This window comes from Medicago truncatula, chromosome 5 (assembly GCF_003473485.1).
Source record: "Medicago truncatula cultivar Jemalong A17 chromosome 5, MtrunA17r5.0-ANR, whole genome shotgun sequence".
NCBI classification, from domain to species: Eukaryota; Viridiplantae; Streptophyta; class Magnoliopsida; order Fabales; family Fabaceae; genus Medicago; species Medicago truncatula.
This window is the reverse complement of record NC_053046.1, coordinates 8,849,847-8,869,672: the sequence shown is the minus strand read 5'-3', so window position 1 is coordinate 8,869,672 and position 19,826 is coordinate 8,849,847. Positions and strand designations below refer to the sequence as shown.

The window sequence follows — 19,826 nt, the reverse complement described above, 5'->3', positions numbered from 1 at the left end:
CCAACCCCCCAAAATTAAAGTTAAAGAGTCTTTTTTTAGAGGAAAAAACAAACATTTCTTTAGAGGAAAAAACAAACGTATATTAAATCAGCATTGCTACATCATAGTTGTTTGGATTGATTCGATCCCAAGTAACCACACTTTCTCTCCCATGTGTTTATTTGGGATTTAGATCCTCTTTCCTACAAGCATCTCTCCAACAATATAAATGTAAAGGAACGCAAAGAGAGAAAATAGGAAAAATTACAATTGTCACTTTTGCATAAATTTTTTGTTTCTAATTAACTATCGTTTTCAAAGTTCAATGTATCATTAAATGTGACTTTACCTATATTACCCTTATATATTTATTGCAGAGAGAGAAATGTATGAAATGAGAAGTATTAAATGATTAAGGTTATTATAGAAAAAAGATAATTTTTTGTATCAAAAGTAGTAAAAGTATTTGTTGTCATGATTTGTGTAAAAAGTCAAAATGAGACAATTAAAAAGGAACAGAGAGAGTAATTAAGATGGATATGATAGAAAAAAGATGTGGGATCCAAATCCATTTATTTGAGTATGTCTCGGTCATTCTGGCGTGTCAAAGTATCTGGCGTGTCAAAGTATCGAACCTAGGTCATCAAAGTTGAAGAAAAAAAATTTCAATCAAGTGATTGTAATGTAACTGGCACAGTATGTGTTGGTTATTGAACCAATAAAAACAAATTATTGTATTTAACAGATTATCGTAGATAACATGACATTTAAGTACATTCAAATAGCCAAGTCCTTTAGACCCCTCCTTCTCATAGAGCATTATATTGATCAACATCATTACTTATGATATCACAATCAAGAGCATTTTTAAGCTAAAAGTCCAAGCTCAATCGATAGGCATGCACTGGGTTCCGAGCAGATACGGAGGACAGTGATTGATTACATGAAAATAGTACCCCGATCGGAACGCCCATATCTAAAATGTTACCAGTACGTCTAAAAGGGAAACAGATAAAAATTACACAACCAAAGTGGTTTTAAAAGATTATTTCTTCTCCTCGTTTGATGGCTTGTCATCATTCTTCTGCTGCTGAAGAATAAACAATACGATCAGAAAACTGATAGCAGCACAGAAAATGGAAAAGAATATCATTAAGGAAGACAAAAGAACACTACAAAGTTGACAGCGCATTAGGCACAAAAGATGATATAGCAAATTTACACTAGCACATTAAAATCCGTTAGCAGCAAGAATTCAAGAACTGTTCATTATTATCCTTCGAACACTATATTAACCCTTAAAAAAATAGAAAATAAATATAACAGGCATCAGTAATAAGATTGGAATAATTATTAAATTTGTTAACAAAAACTTTCCTACTCAACATGATAATCAAGATGTGCCTTCTGATTATGTTTCCATATTCATAAAGGCAACTACTGTACTCAAAAGCCACTAAATGGCCAGGCAACATTAAAACTTCAAAAAGCATATTCAAGATTAGTAAGAATTGCCACACAAATCCAACTATTGCTGAATAAAACAAATATCATTTAAAAGAGGGGAGAGAGGGAAAGGAGTTTAATGTTATTGCAAATCAAGTAATCCAATTATTCTTCTGCAGAGATTTTCTGCAAAATTAATTTCAAATTCAATGTAGTATGTTATTCCATTGAAAGACTAACCTCAGATTGATTTGGAATGGATGCCAGCAAATCTTTGATGGAAGGGTCATTTATGTCAACCCCGGGAAGCTGCCAAAGGAATTAATTATTAGTGCAAAAAAGGACATCAATCTATGATGTTAAAAGAAGAAAACAGATAATCTATGACATACCGACGCAAGAATATCAGATACACGGGATTGATCTGCCAACAATCTAGTCACGTCTGACTGGCTTGCTTGATCCCCAGTACTATCCGCTACTGACAATTGGAGAGCTACAAACAATAAATGACCAGAAAACAACAAAAGTTAAAACAACCACCATGGCTTTCACTTCTCTATAGAAAATATAAGAAAATTAAGATTAATAGAACCCCACGTTCAGGTCATTTCTCAAAGCATTGAACGCTACCAATCTATAACCCCAATAATTAAAGCAAGTAGCTAGTTGAATAAATATGTGAATGTATAATTGGTTATTGTGTAGCACTGTAGCCTGTTGTACTGGATTTGTTTTCTGTTAGGGTCAGTTGCAGTTAGTTTTCCGTAGTAACTAACGGTTCATGATAGTTATTGTTAAGTGCTTTGAGAGCTAACAATATTTCTATTCCTGCACATTTAAGTACCGCGGTGCAGTCGTTACCACTCATCTAGTAATTTCCAATAACAAATTTCAGAATCTTCAAGTTACAATTTCTCTAAATTGTCTTCCCTCGGATTTTCTCTCTTCCTGACAAAGACTTACCCCCACTTTCTCACCATTATAGAATTCTACTAATGAAGGCCTATGAATTAAAAATTAGAATCATTAGTGAATACCAGAATAATAATAACTCTAGCTCATCAAAAAGAAAAACATGACGAAGAAAAAAACATCTCGGATTCATGTTGAAATATAAAAATGTTGATTTTTATTCAACTTCGTAACTAGTTCCATCATCAAACGAGATGACTGTAATCGAGGCACTTCTCATTGATGGAAAAGACTAGATGCAAACACCCACCCATCCATGTTCAAGAACTGTGAACCATTAAAAATTGGATACTTCAAAAAGGAGCTGTGTTTTGTTTCTATGTTGGACACATAAAACACCACATGGAACCTCAATGTCTAAAGGGACAATTGAATTGTGCTGCTTTGCAGTGTATATGTCTATGTAGTGTCTCGTGTCTGCGTACCCATGCTTCCTAGATAAAGAATACATAAAGAACACAAAATCTCACCTAGTGCCAGCTCAGGGTCATCTGTAGATGCTTCTGACATATCTGTATCTCTTACATCATGGCCAACCGCAGGGTCATCCATTGACATTGCAAGCGCCTGCTGCAGTAGGGCATTCTCATCATCCTGATTTCATTTGAAGGTCAGCTACTGTTTGGTGTCCATTTATGAAAACAATCAAACAAAACACGAGAACTAATCGAAGAAAAGCCTAGCATGAAGAAACAAATTTGTTTTCATGAAAAATAAATTTGATGTAGATCATATCAGGCGAGAAAGAGGCATTGATGACAGGATATGCACTTGCAAAAGCCAAATGTTAAAGCAACAGTTTCTAAGCTGACTGGACTACATATAAATCTAGATGTGTCTCAAAGATGGCAAAACTGAAAATAAGTAATAAGTGCCAACTACCAAGTGACTTATTAGAGCTAATGATGATAATATAAATAAAGCGGAAAAATATTGAAATGATGAAGCTTTAAAGGAGATGGAAATTGAACTGATGATGATATTCCATCTCAGATATTAAAACCATTGCATGGGAAAGTTACAATCAATTTTGTGCAAGTACAGAAGTATGAAAATAATAATTAAAAAGGACAGTAACGACAAGAGTTCAGTCCAGATTGTACCCAAAATTGGATCCTATAATATATATATTTCAAAAGTTTCAACTAAATCTTCACTGAAAGGAGGTGATCTACCAGGACACACTATTTTCGTTGGGAAATTTCAAGTTTTGTATGCCTTTGTAACTTACTCTAGAATTCAAAGAAAATCTAACAGTAGTCTTCCAAACTAATATATGATTTTAGATAATTATGTTTTGGTATTAAGTATGTTTTTGGTCAATGTAGAATACTCTCTTGTCAACTTTAGTCATTACAAAAAGTTTCATTGATGTTTAATCCCCAATTTGGTGTTTTCATGGACAAAAATGATGAGAATTTTCACAAAAATCACCAGATCGTTAGATAAACATCCACGAAAATTAGTGGGTCAAGCAAGGAGCAAAGAATGCAAAAGACATAGATATATACAACAAAGACACCAACCATCAAATCAGTTGTCTTATTCTCTGCTTCAGAAGTTGATGCACTGGCACCCTCGGTCATTGTCGCATCTTGTGAGCCTCCTTTCTCTTGTTTGGCAGCATCCTCCGCGGCCTTTTTTGCTGCAGCTTCCTGCCTGGCTCTTTCCTCTTCCATTGAAACTCTTAAGGCAAGAGCCAATTCAGGATCCAAGTTTGGATCCACACCAAAATCATATCCAGTTCCACCCCCAGCTGCAGCTGCCGCTGCAGCAGCGGCAAAACCGCTTCCACCTTCTCCATCGCCAGTGAAAATTGGTGTACTGTCACAGCACATCATCATCATATAAATATCATGATGGTAGATAAACCATTATTTTATTGAACATAAGAGATTAACAAGAGTTAAGAAAGAAAAAGTACAGACAAAAATGAACCCACAGACCTTATAAGTACATCAGACAGAGCATTTGGGCCAGCTGGAACATGAACGATATGGCTCGTATCATTATTGTTCACAGCTGCAACAAGTGCTTCCAGCTTCTCAGTCTTTGCTTCATCTTCTTCGCCAAAATTAACTACATCAAGCGCTACGCTATTCTTTTTCAACTTTCTCCCTATCATCTCCAACATTTTCTTTTCATGCTTGACATGACTACAAAACATTGATTGAGATAGTTCAGAATGAATAACTACAAATGAAACAGTTTAAAATTAGCATGAAATATTGTTAAGCATACCTTCCAGCAAAGACAATAATCCTTTGATGTTGCTTTTTATTTTGACGATGCTTAAGAGCCAATTGTGCCACCTGAATACCAGCAGCTAGGTTCATCTCACCGCCTATTTCTAGTCCTGAATCAGTAACAAGAAAAAATAAATTGTTTTTATAAACAGAATAGTACTATTTGCACAGTATGGCAATAACAAAATGCTGCAAACTTATCAGTTCTTTTTCATTGTTTTGGTAATGAGTTCATAAAAGTTCAACCTGACCAATAGATATGCCCTATAAAAAGTGTGATCTTATATAGCTGCTGCCAATATCCACAACAGTGTTGTTAAATAGCAGCTATAGCGGCACTATACCACTATAGCTTCAGCAGAATTTGGACAAAACGCTATTGTTCTGGGATATGCTATGTAGTGCAAAACGTTAACAAATAGCTGCTGTAGTGGCTCTATTTGATAAATTTTGTACATAGCATAATCTCAATGAGAAGGCGCAGAACAAACTTGAATTCAATTAACAAAACCAAACAAATTGTGATCAGTAATTTCAGCATAATCTCAATCCCTACTTCCTTTAAAATCTTTAGAAAGGACTCCAAAAAGAATGCATGTGCATCAGAATTAAGAATGATTGGCAGTTAGGTGCAATCTTCTCATAACAACTTTTAGGGTTTTGTTAATGTTTAAGGCCACATTTTTAGGCATAAAAAAACACATCTATTAATCTTGTTAATTATTTGAAGAAAAAAGCATTTAAAGGTTTTTGGATGTTCAAGATATTTAATGATAATACTTTTCATTTTAGTTTCTACTTTTATTCAACCTATCATTTAAGGGAGAGCGTTTACAAAAAATGCTAGACGAATAATAAAACCAAAATGTGAAATATAACCATTTCATAAGGCAGTTAGATTAAATTATCACTTATTCTTTCAAAATAAAAAATAAAAAAATTCAATTATTACTTGTGTGAAATACTCATGGCCCAAATTATAATAATAGGAAAATGCTTGTTTTTACTAAAGATAACTACAAGAAAATTCCATAAAGATTTTGAATGGTTGATTCCATCAATACCACCCTTCTTTTCCACAAAATAGTGGATTAAGCTCGTAGCCTTTTAAAGCCATCGACTTATTAATTATTGCATTCTGTTGCATAATGCTTCATAACAAATAGTATCTATCATAATAATAATAAATTCAGAACAGCAAGAACTTAAAAAAAATAAAAAATACATACCATGCATGCAAGCCAATATCTTGCCTAGATCACTAGTAGGCGTGACCAAAACACGAACACCCTTTCCTGCCATTATAAGAACTCCAACTGTATTTTCCGGATTCGACTGTATTATTCAAATCAAAGGAAAAATACATTCATCACACAAGTGAACTATTAAGCACAAACACAGACACCGGACACATCAATGACACAATTTGAGAAAAATGACACAGTTGAATATAATCACACATGTGTCTGTGTCAAACACACACCGACACATGTCAACACACCTTCGATCAAAAGTGTGGGTGCTGCACAGAATGTGAATGTGAACCCTATGCAATTATCATAACCTAATTAGATTTAAAAACCTATTCTAAAAACTACAAAATCAACAATTAAAACACTAAACCTAAATTTACCCCTCAATCCAGATTTTCTATATATCTAATTAATTTTCCATAAAAACAACAATAATGATTAAATAAAGGGCGAAAAAATATGCAATAGATATTAATATAATGTAAGATTTAGATTAACCTGAGTCTTAGCACCGCAAATGAGATTAACAGCATCAGCTTGAGCTTGAAATCGAGAAGGAGAATAATCTCCGTTACGCATCCATTCAGAATTGTCAATACAGATCATAGTCGCCTGTTGAAGAAAAGAATTCGGTAAAAAAACCTAGAAATATGCATGTTATGGTAAATTGAAATCGAGAGGGGGTGTAATCGGAAATTACCTCGAGCACCATGGTTGAAGATTTAGAAGCGAGCGTGTGATGATGATGATGAAGAAGAAGAAAGAGATGAAGAAAAACAAACTTGTTCAATAAGAAGAGGAGAAAGTGATGCTTAAGTGATGAATTTTTGGGCCTTTATTAAAATTTATTTAGACTATTATTTTTATCACCATATCTTATGCTTATATTTTTTTTTAAATACATTTTGTTCAGATTTTTTAAAATCTGAAACAAATTGTTACAATATTTAAATTTTAGAATCCGAAATATTCTTTGTCTAGATTTTTTTTTTTTTTGTTTAGGGATCTTTGTGTAGATTTTTAAAGAGACTCATAAATGATTTATATAAGGTTTAAACGCATTTTTGTCCCTTAAGTTTGTCATAGTTGCGATTTTAACTTCTATTAAAAAATTACTTTTTAGTCCTCTAACTTTACCTCATTTTGCTTTTAACCGGATCAAAGTTCACGTGGCCACTCACTTTAGTAAGATGGGCGTCACATTGATTATTTTTGAATTAAAAATAATAAAAAATGCCGAATAATCATTTATAAAATTAAATAAATGAAAAAAAAAAACAAAAAACTGAAAAATTCATCGTCATCTCATCCACCCTTTTAAAAAACCTCAGACACACAACCACCTCCTCGTATCCCTACTTCCAACAACCACCACCTCTATTTTAACTAATCAAAATCATCACCCACCAACTATAAATCCAGCAATTCGAATGGTTGTGTGATTTTTTTTACTACATTCAAACAATTCTTTAATATTGACACAGAACCACACAAAACAAATCGAAGAAGGAAAAAAAAAAGGATTTGCGTCTCGTTCGACTTTGACATCGTCGGTAGAGAGATGACGAAGCTCTTGTTGTGTGGCGGAGAGGTCTTGTTTGAGGGCGAGGTGAGTTGTGGCAAGACGTTGGTTGACATGGAGGGTTTGGTTTTCGCATTGGCGGGTGGTGATGCGGTCTTCGAGGGCAGTGGTTGAAGTGGAGGACGAGGAATGAGAAAGGCGTGGTTTGTCGCGGCGAGAGAGGGAAGAGTGTAGATTATGGTGGTGGTGATGTGTGCTTCCTGCCATTTGTAGTTTTACACGGACGGGGAAGAATGGATTAAAGGAGTGATGGTGGTAAAGGCTGGGTTATACAATGGTTATACATACGAGGAAGAAGGGTGATGGTGGTAAAGATTGGGTTTGCATAGAAAGATTTATTGAAGGTTAGAGAGAGACTGGGTTTGTTGTGTTTTTAATTTTTTTAATTTATTTTAATTATTTAATTTCATTCATAAATATGTGGCATTTTTTATTTTTAATTCAAAAATAATCCATGTGGCGTGGCCACGTGGTCTTTGACCAAGTCAAAATTAGAGTTAGGGGGCTGGAAAATGTTTTTTTTATTAAGGGACCAAAATATCGCAACTATGACAAACATAGAGGACCAAAAGCGTGTTTAAGCTTTTATATTATTCAATGACATAAATATAAATGACAAAAATATAAAATAAATGTAAATATAAACAAAATTAAAAAGACAAAATGATACAAATAAAATCTCATTTTATTAATATATATATATATATATATATATATATATAATGTTTTATTTTATTGTGTGTTTTATGTTATTGAATTATGTTGTTAAAATCAATATATTTATGGTCAGTTTATGAACCTGGCTTCTCTCTAGATCTTCATCATGTTGTCAAAACTCTCTCCTGAACTTTACGTTAAAGATGTTCATTTAAACTCTTAAAAATATTCCAAAAGATATGAACACATAGATATAAAATATACAAAAATATATAGGGTGCAAGTCAGGTTTTAGATTATATATTTCAAAACAGTTCAACACAGGTTTTTTGGGTGGTCCAAGATGCAATGAAACTTAAGCGTGCTTGGTTCACTTAATGTATAATACAGCAAATTAAAAAACTCTTGAAAATCTTTCGAAAGATATGAATACTAAGAGGTTTCTATAAGCTAGATCGTGTTTCCTTGGCAATATACCTATGTCAGTTGGAAAGGCAACATAATCTAACTCAAAACAATCCCCTTGAAACACCTTTCCTTTCATCATTATGTTGCAGATATGATTTCAAAGAGGTTCTTGTGAACTTGAACCAGTTGACCTGCCGATCGAAATGTCAATTGGCAAGCTAGTTGGATCAAGTACAAAATCACTTCTTTGAACACCTTCTTAGAAGATTCATCACTTCTGTTATTGTGTTGTTTGAAGTTGCTTGATTATTTTTGTACTTTTTTTTAAATAATTTTTTCCTATGTCATTCGCCATGAAAACACTTCAAAAATAAAACTTAAACATAGTCAGGTATTGTTCGAATTGTAGAATCCGAAAACATTTAGAGACTTTCGGATTGCATAATCCGAAACCTCCCAGGCTAAGTGGAACGTGGCGTTTCACCCAAGGTTTGGATGGTTTGTGGTGTGTTTAATGTATTTTTGGTCAGTTGGATCATGAAAAAGTTTCCTTTGATTGTAGTTACAATCTAGGACAGGTTATAAGCTATAAATAGTCCTGCATGCTTTAACAATTTCATTCATTCTTCGCTTCCTATATTTTCTTAGTCTTTCTTAAACTTTTTTTAGTTTTATGATTGTTTATGATGTCATGGTCACTGACCATTCATAGAATCCCTGCAATTGCTTTGCATTTTATATGGCGGTCAGCAGAGACCTTTAGTATCAAATACAACATAGATTCCATTGGTTTTGCTTTCTTCCGGATTCTAAAATATGAAAATCATAACTATCTGTTTCGGATTCTAAAATCTGAACATAAGGTATTTTGGAAGGAAAAAAAGAGCGCGTGAGAATAAGATAGGGTGGAAAAAGTAACAGTCATTTATTCAAGGTCTTTAGAAAATAATTGAGTAAACCATCAATTTGGTCCCTGTATTTGTAAGGGATTCTCAGATTAGTCCCCGACTCTATTAATATTTCAAAATAGTCCCTGTCTTTGTCAAAAGTTTTTCAATCAAATCTCTCCTCATGTGAAAAAAACATAGAATCATGGATTTAATTGAGAAACTTTTGACAATATTTCAAAATAGTCCCTGTCTTTGTCAATTACCCTGCTTGGGATAACAAAAAAATATAATGTAAATTTTTTATTTTTTTAATGACACCAACAACAATCTTTATTATAGAAAAAGTTATTGTATACGGGTGTACTTGGGATAAAAAAAAAGTAAGTATAAATACATTCATATAGTTTGTTACACTTTTTAAATGATAAAAGAAAAACTGGACATTTATGTATGTTACATTTTTATTTTAATATTTAAATTTACTCTTATCTATTTGTTACATGTGTTATTTGTATTGAAAATTGAGAGCATTTTTGGAAAGAAAAAAACCAACCCAAAAGAGCTGAAAGAGGTTGTTTTATTTATATATAATATAAATATAAATAGAAAAGTATTTAAATTATTATTTTTTTTGTTTTTGTTTTTGTTTTTTTTTTTGTGGTGGCTAGTTTCGAACCCCAAACCTTACATATTATTATGCATTGTCTATACCAACTGAACTTAGCTCACGAGGACATATGAAATTTGTTGCAATATGAAATTGTAAAATATCTATTATCTATACCTATAACTTTAATTAAAATATAATAATTTCAATCAAAATTTCATAAAAAAATATTATTCGTAATTCATAAGCATTAGCGCAATAAAAAGAGCAGACAAACATAATGCTATTCTTAGACAAACTACATAAACACTTAACACTAGTGAAAATTAAGACTTATTTGCTTTTTCCCCCACATTTTAAAATTGTGTAATTTTAGTCTTTCAAATTTAAAATGTGTGATTTTGACTCTTCAATTTAAATCGAAGACAAATATACGTTCTGCACTTTTTTTTTCTTCATTAACAATGGTTTTATCATATTGAATTTTTGTGATAAGATTTTTAACAAAGCAAATTATAAGACAAAAGAATATTGTTGTACTGTTTTTCACCCACTAGAATTTATCTCCACTAGGGGTTTTCTCTAACGAGGCTTTAACAAGACATAGACTAAGAGTTATAAATATCATAAGTAAATATCTAAAAATCTGTACACTTACTTTTTTTTGTAAAAAAAAAATTAACATTATTTTACTTAGCTGCTAAGTCACATCTTTTTATATTTATCCATTAAATTAAATACTCTTTTTTTTTTAAGGAGTCCATTAAATTAAATACTTAACACTTAAGGTATAAATTATACTTCTATATAAATAGAGATCTAAAATAATTGTATAATGTGAAATGCATAATATTCTCTTTTCTCTCTCGCTTAGTAAAAGGCCGCACATACGAACATTCTTATGGGTGGTGAAAATGTTAACAACACCGATTCGACTCTTCCCGTTGCTGAAACCACCGCCAACAAACCATTGCCATTCTTGCCAGAAGAACTCATCGTCATAATCCTCCTCAGGCTTCCGGTAAGATCACTCCTTCGATTCAAGTGTGTTTGCAAATCATGGAAAACCCTATTTTCAGATACACACTTCGCAAACAACCACTTTCTGATCTCAACCGTGTATCCGCAATTGGTCGCTTGTGAATCTGTTAGCGCTTATCGAACCTGGGAAATCAAAACTTATCCTATAGAGTCACTGTTAGAAAACTCATCAACCACTGTTATACCCGTTAGCAACACGGGACATCAGCGGTATACTATTTTAGGTTCATGCAATGGATTCTTGTGTCTTTATGATAACTATCAACGTTGTGTCAGGTTGTGGAATCCTTCCATCAACTTGAAATCTAAGAGCTCTCCAACAATTGACAGGTTTATATATTATGGTTTTGGCTATGATCAAGTTAATCACAAGTACAAGTTGCTTGCAGTTAAAGCTTTCTCGCGTATAACCGAGACTATGATATATACCTTTGGTGAAAATTCTTGTAAAAATGTTGAAGTTAAAGATTTTCCACGTTATCCTCCTAATCGTAAACACTTAGGGAAATTTGTGAGTGGCACTTTGAATTGGATAGTTGATGAAAGAGATGGTAGAGCCACAATTCTTTCCTTTGATATTGAGAAGGAGACTTATCGACAAGTGTTGCTTCCTCAACATGGTTATGCTGTCTACAGTCCTGGCCTGTATGTTTTGAGTAACTGCATTTGTGTTTGTACTTCTTTCCTTGACACTCGTTGGCAGCTGTGGATGATGAAAAAGTATGGAGTTGCCGAGTCATGGACAAAATTGATGTCCATCCCTCATGAAAACTTGTTAATTTCGAATATATCTTTGTGGCCTTGTGTTGAACCGTTATTCATATCAGAAAATGGCGTTGTTCTTCTCATGAACACATCATCTTCCCAACTTATTCTGTATAACTTAAATAGTCGTGGTTTGTATTTTCCTAGAATTCCTCCATCGTATCTAAATATCTACTATATCGAACCTAAATTGGATCTACATATCTACCATGAGAGTCTGCTATCGCCGCAATGCTAAATCATATTTGTATTGTTATTTTTCAGTAACATTAATGTTTAGATTGAAGTCACTGCTTAGAAGATATTTAATTAATCAAACGATTGTAGTGGTTTTTACTAATCAAAGGATTGTAATTAACTAACAATGTAAAATATCTTTACACTCTGTCCATATTGAATTAAAATTAAGTATTATATGTCACGTTTGATTGTTGTAACTTTGTGGCAGCCTTCCCACTCTTCATTGTTGTATGCATGCGTGGCACCCTCGTTCTTCCATGAGGAATGATACGAGGGAACAGTGGTTTGACTTGGGTGGTACGGTGACTTTTGTTAGAAAATAAAGTATAACTAGATATAGACCTACGCGTTGCGTGAACGCAAGTTTGTCATGTCCTAGCCAATTTCGACTCTTTTGGTATCATCTTCCTTTAAATCAACTTCCTTACTTGTTGGATGTGGTGAGATGGGCTCCTAGCTGGAAAAATGGAGAAAAATTTACTCTTGACATGGTAGAAAAAGATACAAAACCAGCAAATCTAAAACTAAAAATCTTCGGCCATTAAGAAGTTTCTACGGGAATAACTAAGACAATTGAAATGAAATTCCTTTTAATGGCTACATATTTTTTTTTTTACCAAATTGCATTATCATTGCTAGCTAACACTGGCGGAGCTATGTTGCCAACTCTGCAGGCAGTGCCCCCACTTCCATTTTGCTTTTCTCTATACCACATGTATATATGTGTGTTTCTTCCCATTAACGGTTCCTAGCTATTTTTTTGGCATAAAGTATTATAACTTTATAAAGTATAATAAAACAATATAAAAACATATATTTATCCATTAAAGCCATTAATTTGATAACCGGTGCTAGTCACACTCCAAAAAAAATAAGTTACACCTAAATTTATTTAAAATTTTACAATAATATCAAAATTGTCCTCTTCATGTAAATTTTTAAAAACCCATCTTTTATGATCATTCTGAACCCTTACCCCCTTCATCCACAAATCACCATAGATGTGCAACCAATATCTGAATCAACATCTTTGTTATTGATCTGTATTATATTCATAAAGGTTAGTGAATTTCATGAATTTCATTTTCGATGAGTTTCTATTTGTTTATTGTTTGTTTTGGTATGAGATATGCCTGTCAATTTGATTTTAAGTGAGAGGTTAGTGTAAATTAAGTTTATGTGTATGTATATAAAAGGGGTTAGTGTAGTTTACGTATGTAGGTTAATGTAAATTCAAGTTTACGTATGTTCAATTTAGGTTAGTGTAAATTCAGTTTACTTACGTTCAATCTAGGTTAATGTAAATTAAGTTTACTTATGTTCAATTTAGGTTAATGTAAATTTAGTTTACGTATGTATATAAGAGGTTAGTGTAAATTCAGTTTACTTACGTTCAATCTAGGTTACTGTAAATTAAGTTTACTTACGTTCAATCTAGGTTAATGTAAATTAAGTTTACTTACGTTCAATCTAGGTTAATGTAAATTAAGTTTGTAAATTCAGTTTACTTACGTTCAATCTAGGTTAATGTAAATTAAGTTTACTTATGTTCAATTTAGGTTAATTTAAATTAAGTTTACTTATGTTCAATTTACGTTAATGTAAATTTAGTTAATTTGAAATTTTTATTTTAGTTAAAGGGTATATTAGTCATTCTAGAGTGTAACTTGTTTTTTTTTTTTGTGTGACTAGCACCAGTCTAATTTGATTCACTAAAAAAAAAACATTCATTTCTCTATATTTTACTTTTAGAGAGAACACACAATAAAAATATGATATTTTTCTTTTTATTGGCGTTAACCCTCTAGGTTTTCAAAGTAAAAAAAAATGAACTCTGATAATTTGTTCAAAAATTGTTCCACCAAAGAATCAAACCCGAATTCTCTCGAACGATTCATCTTTTTGATGAAACTCATTTAACACTTGAGCTCAATTTCTTGATTTATTATATGTTTTCTTAGTTAATATAAAATTATACGTAATCCTTAAAAAAAAAAATCTGGCTAATGTATTTTTTGAAATGCTTACTATTTTCTTAATTTTGGGACGTCCGGTAAAAAGGTACAAAAAGAATAATAGTAACATTTTTTTATAATAATAATTTTAACATTTACATAATTCATTCTAAAAATAATTTAAAATTTATATGTAATATTGTCTCCACTACCCCAATTTCCTGCCTCCGCCACCGATTGCTAATGTGGTGGCATATATGCAATATATCAATTAGCTTAAGTTGTTCAAAATTTACTGCAACTGCAACATAAGATGTGATTTTACTAAGCTCTTCTTGATAAAGTGTGTAAAAAATGCTAATCACAATTCCAATACCAGAAATAATTAAGAACTTCCCTGAATTAAATATATATTTGTTCAAGTCAAATTGAACCATTACAACATGTCACGAAATCAAATAGATACTAATATACTATGATGGTAACTTAGAGGAAGTAAAAGAGGATTACCGGTGGGAAAAAGGTCACGTCCATTTTATTGAAAATTCAGCTTGGTTGCTTGTCCTTGCTACAAAGATGGTTTATGCTGACAGAGGTGAGAATGATTTATATACAATCTTTAGAGGTGAATTGATGAATGGTGATGAATGTAGCCCACAGCGAGTTTTGGCATAGTTTAGGCTCTAAACATAAACAACTTATTAAAATTCCATTCTAAGTGGTTCATCAACATAATTCATAAAAATACGTAATACAAGGAAAACAATTAAAAGATCCCCATCCCGTTACGTATCAGAGCGACCCTAAGACGACACGTGAGAGAGTCAACTCACTTCAACAACTAATCCTGATTATTTACATGTTACTTACGTAGAGGCAATATTCAAATAGAAGGGGTGAGATTTCACATTCTATAATAATAAGCATATAATTCTTTAAAAGAATTTAACAACACAAAACAACATATATTCATCATTAGTAAAACTAATTAACAATAATTTAAGTAAGAGAATTTATAAACATAAACAACAACAATTAAATAATGTTAATGCTTCAAAAAATTCCAACTATACATCATCAATTAACTTCAAATCATCATTAACAATGCTTCACATAATTCATCAATAACAACTCATTAATTATTTTGACAACTTGACAACACGACGACAACACCGACAACTCGACATCAACGACAATGCAACGACAACAACATCAACTTGACAATGCAACAACAACGACTCAACAAATGCAATATGCATGTGGTACCAATCAGGGCATCAAGCCCCCAACTTTAAGAGCGAATAAGGCTCACAGGGCATCAAACCCCCAACTTATAGAGCGAAAAAGGCTCACAGGGCGTCAAGCCCCCAACTTTAAATGAATGATTATACATTCCAGAACATCAAACCCTCAACTTAATATGAGTATGCATGGACTCAGCAACCAACAACTTAGACAACTTCAACAACTTAGACAACAACTTACAACTTTAACGACATTGACGACAACAGTGGCAACGACAACAACAACGACTTTGCAGCATAATATCATAATTCATCAATTATGAACAACATCATGTAACATCATATTCATCAACATGTACATTCTTGTAATAATTTATCAATCATGAACAACATCATATAACACCATTTTCATCAACATATACATTCATATAATAATTCATCAATCATGAACAACATCATATAACATCATATTCATCAACATATACATTCATATAATAATTCATCAATCATAGGTTAAATACTCTTAAACAACTTAATGAACCCCTAGTACTTCTAGTTTTGAGGTTTGGAATTATTCCATAAGTTTTGGATTAACTTAGAAACGGTTATGCTGAATTTTCATAAAATTTCACTAAGACCTCCTTGGAGTATTTTCATCATATCTCAAAATCATTTTCAAGTCAAACCAAAGCCACTGGAAAGCTAACACAATTATCTACAACTTTCATGTTTACACCAAAGGCCAATTCAAAACAGAAACGTGTGAAAAAGACGCAAGAACATGAAACAGGAGATGCTGTCATTGTGCAGCTCTCGGGAAAAACCCATTTATCATCCCAAAATTCCAATTTTTACTTCCCAATGCCCAAATTTGATTCCAAAACTTGTCTAACCATTTCTATACATGATAAGGCACTCAAAACCATATAAAACTTGACCAAAAACATTATTTTAGAAATTCACCAATTATCAACCTAATTCATCAGATTATCTACTCTTTCTACGATCAATTTTAGTTTCAAACCCTAATTCTACAACATCAAAACCTATTAACAACTATAAGGTTAAACCCTTTTTCAGGATTACATACTTATGATTAAAGAAGGTCAGTCCCACCCTTACCCTAGGTTAGATGATCGCAAGGTTCTACAGCTTTCTCTTCTCTGACTCTTCTCTTATCTTGGTTTCTCCCTTTTCTTCCAAAAACTGTTTTCACGTATTCTGTTTCTCTATTCCTAACCACTCTTTTTATAAACCTAATATATTCTCCCTTATTCCAAATCTGCCCCTCACATCTCAATATTCTATTTTAATATATATATATATATATATATATATATATATATATATATATATATATAATATTTCTATAACAAATAACAAATATGTCTCTATAACAAATATATTTCTATAACATATATATTTCTACACCAAATAAGAAATATATTTCTACACCAGATAACATATATTTCTACACCAAATAACATAATATTTCAACACCAAATAACATAATATATTATACTAATATATACCAACATATAACATAACAAAATATCACTCATCAAAATAAATCGACTAAATTATAAAAAGATATCTAAACTCAATTAAAATAAAAAATAAATAATAAAATAGGGTGTTAGTGTCACCTACTTGTTCACGACAGAAGCATCTACTGGTCCACCCTTTCAGTTGACGGGAGTAAGCCCTGGGCATCAGCTTCTTGAAACCAGTTCTGCTCATTGTTTGTTCAATACATTGCTTTGTGTACCACTAAATACTTGTTTGTCTTTTGGATTATTTGTGCAGTGAGATATTAGCAATAGTTGTTGCTATGTACTTATTATCTTTTGTGCTGAGTGTATAGTCAGCGTTTATCTTACTGCTTGAACTTAAGTGCAGTAAAAAATTAACAGTTGTTTACAATGATTGATTAGCTAATGCGTTGGTTTGTCATGAGGGTAATTGATTCAATAAGTCAATTTTAATTTGTTATTGCTGTATGTTACTCTTTTTGCTGGTTTATTCAGCAAAGTAAATCACAGGTCTGTTTTTTTGCTGCATTCAATCGACTTTTTGACCAACTATGCGCCTGTTTGGTATAGTGGTAGAAACTGTCTATGTGTGTTTTGGTTCTCTCAAATGCGAGTTTAACATGTTTTGTTTCCAATTATGCTTTCGTCGTAAACGTGAATTTTAGCCAAAACCGCGTGTCTGGTATAAGCTAACATTCCTAAAGAGAGATCAAATATATCAGTATAATATATTATAAGAATATTAAACCACCCAACCGTTAGATTGAAAGTTTATATACATTTCTTTAAGGAGTTGAAAGTTTATATGTTTTCTATAATTTATATGTAAGTGTATTGTTTTAGACTGTACTAAAACCTTAAATTCCACTCATACAGCACCCAAAGTCCAAACACATAACCCAATACCTATGATCCGGAAGCTTAGGATCCATGCAGGTCAGGTCCGTAACGCTTTTCAACGTTTATATGCGCTGATCGTAACTGCCTCTCAATTACTCTCTCAACAACTCTTTCATCCATTGTATAATTTTGTCCTTATACAACTCCTAACCCTTTAATCTATTCAAAAGACCTCGCAACTTGCTTCTACACTTGCAAGAAATAATCTATGTATGCCTTTCTCACTACTATTACTAATGATCAACATCACAATCAATTTGTTGGAAAAATTAAGTCTTTTTGCGTTACAATGAATGATGTGTTTGACAAAAGCATCACATAGTTCTTTTCGTTTTTGACAGGTTGATATTATTGTGGTTAAAGGATATCTAGATAAAAATTGATATTTGGCGCCTTACCCAAGATAAGGTTTGATCGGCATTAATTTGAATATGACTATATGAGCTCCCAAACAATGCTCAATGAAATTATTGTGGAGAGATCTACTATGATTAAAGTGATATTCAACAATGTAGCTAAGTTAATAATGAGATGCTAGGCAGTAGATTTGCTTTGATCTTGTAGTCGAAGAACAAATTGGGTCCGCGATGTTAATTTTCTTGTGTTTTTGCCTTGATGCTAATTTTACTAGCTGCTTTTGGTTAGTTATTGACTTCTTGTGTCTACAAAGACTACTGGCTGCTGCCTTTTGTAATAGGCTGCTGCATAATTACTCGCTGGTAGTTAGGGGTGTAAGTGGCCCGGATAAATCCATTGTACCCGACAAACCAACCCAACCCAACCCGTAAATCACCCGTTGTTTATTGGTTCGGGTCAAAACCAGATTGAAATTGTCAAGAACCAAACACAATAGGTACATGTGACAGATTTTACTTATGAACCCACCCACCTGAGGAGATTCGTTTCCTTACTGCCTAATGTAAGTAATATGTGTCTTAACAAAAACAAAAACCTCACACTTCGCAGGCTTCTCCTCCTCCTTCTTCGAACCACAATCATGTCATCCCACACCTTCTCCTTCACTGTGTCTATGCCGTCCACTCCTTCTATGCTGCTTCTGCTCTTTCACACACATTCTCCTTCATAATTTGTTGTTTGTTTTTTCTTGATTTGGCAAGTTTTTTGCTTTAGGATTTCAAGATATGCTATTTTTGTTACTTGATTTGTATTTATTCACTGTTTTTGTGCTTTGAGTTGGCTAGTTTGTTGCTTGATTTGGCTATTTCTTCACTGTTTTGTCTGAACAAATCAAGCCACTGACTTATTGTTTTGCTTACCATATTGTTGTTTCTGCAGGTAATTTAAAGTTGAGACAAATCAATGTAGTATAGGAAGTGCTCCTTTACAAGTAATTTATCCTCCACAAGGAGAAGGACATCAAGCTACAACACCATTCCAGAAAGATTTAAAAGCAAGCTACATGATGATAGTCCATAGTCACCACTATGTGCCTTGCTAAGTTTATTTCTAAGCAGCTAAAAAAACTTGATTTATATTCTAAGTGAAGAGATTATGTCTAAGTTGATTTCACGTTTCATGGTCGATTTCGTTTGAGTTATTATATATATATTTTTTTGTGTGTGATTAGTTTGGTTTGTACTTTAAGTCATTATCAAAGTGATAGAGGTAGAGGCATAGAGCTGTGTTTAATAATTGCAATTTTGTTCAGTTTTTATTTTAACAATTTTAAGTTGAACCGATCACCTGAACTAACCCGTAATTATCATCAAGTTTGTTTGATTCGGGTCTTCTGACAAAATTTATCAAGAACTAAACCAAACCAAACACTTTTCATTCGTTGCGATTTTTTTTCTCGTAAAAAAAAACGCAAACTGAACCGATCGTTACACCTCAATTGGTAGCAGGCTGCAAATTTGGTATTGAAGGACCAAACATATAACAAGGATGTTGTTGTCATATCTGGGAAGGGGATCCGCATACTCTGTTAAGATAAGTTAACAAGCTGCTACCACACACCAAATTTGGCTCCAGCAACATAAATCAGATTTTTGTTGATGCCACAGTTATTAGTAGCTCATCTTGTGCAGTGTTTGTTCTCAAGTGCAACTTTTTCTCCTATTAATTTTTTGACTTGGCTCATTGAAA

At 32.6% G+C, this 19,826-nt stretch overlaps 2 protein-coding genes across 3 annotated transcripts; one reads left to right on the top strand and one right to left on the bottom strand.

The window, feature by feature from the left end:
• Positions 1–680: 680 nt before the first annotated feature.
• Positions 681–6,742, bottom strand: LOC11434921 (26S proteasome non-ATPase regulatory subunit 4 homolog). Of its 2 annotated transcripts, none has more exons than XM_003612151.4 (10): positions 6,600–6,742; positions 6,398–6,511; positions 5,876–5,981; positions 4,642–4,756; positions 4,347–4,556; positions 3,927–4,224; positions 2,871–2,994; positions 1,818–1,921; positions 1,666–1,734; positions 681–1,069 (listed from the first exon to the last, which is right to left on the bottom strand). In XM_003612151.4, exons 1-10 carry the CDS (start codon positions 6,609–6,611, stop codon positions 1,025–1,027), a joined length of 1,197 nt encoding a protein of 398 aa, XP_003612199.1. In that variant the 5' UTR covers positions 6,612–6,742; the 3' UTR covers positions 681–1,024. The 2 variants fall into 2 exon arrangements, with proteins under 2 accessions (XP_003612199.1, XP_024640362.1); XM_024784594.2 differs by having other exon boundaries at positions 683–1,066; positions 6,600–6,611.
• Positions 6,743–10,903: 4,161 nt separating this feature from the next.
• On the top strand, positions 10,904–12,296 carry LOC11433981 (F-box/kelch-repeat protein At3g23880). The gene has a single exon (XM_003612149.3). The coding sequence runs from the start codon at positions 10,945–10,947 to the stop codon at positions 12,085–12,087; it is 1,143 nt and encodes a 380-aa protein (XP_003612197.1). The 5' UTR covers positions 10,904–10,944; the 3' UTR covers positions 12,088–12,296.
• The last annotated feature ends 7,530 nt before the right edge of the window (positions 12,297–19,826 follow it).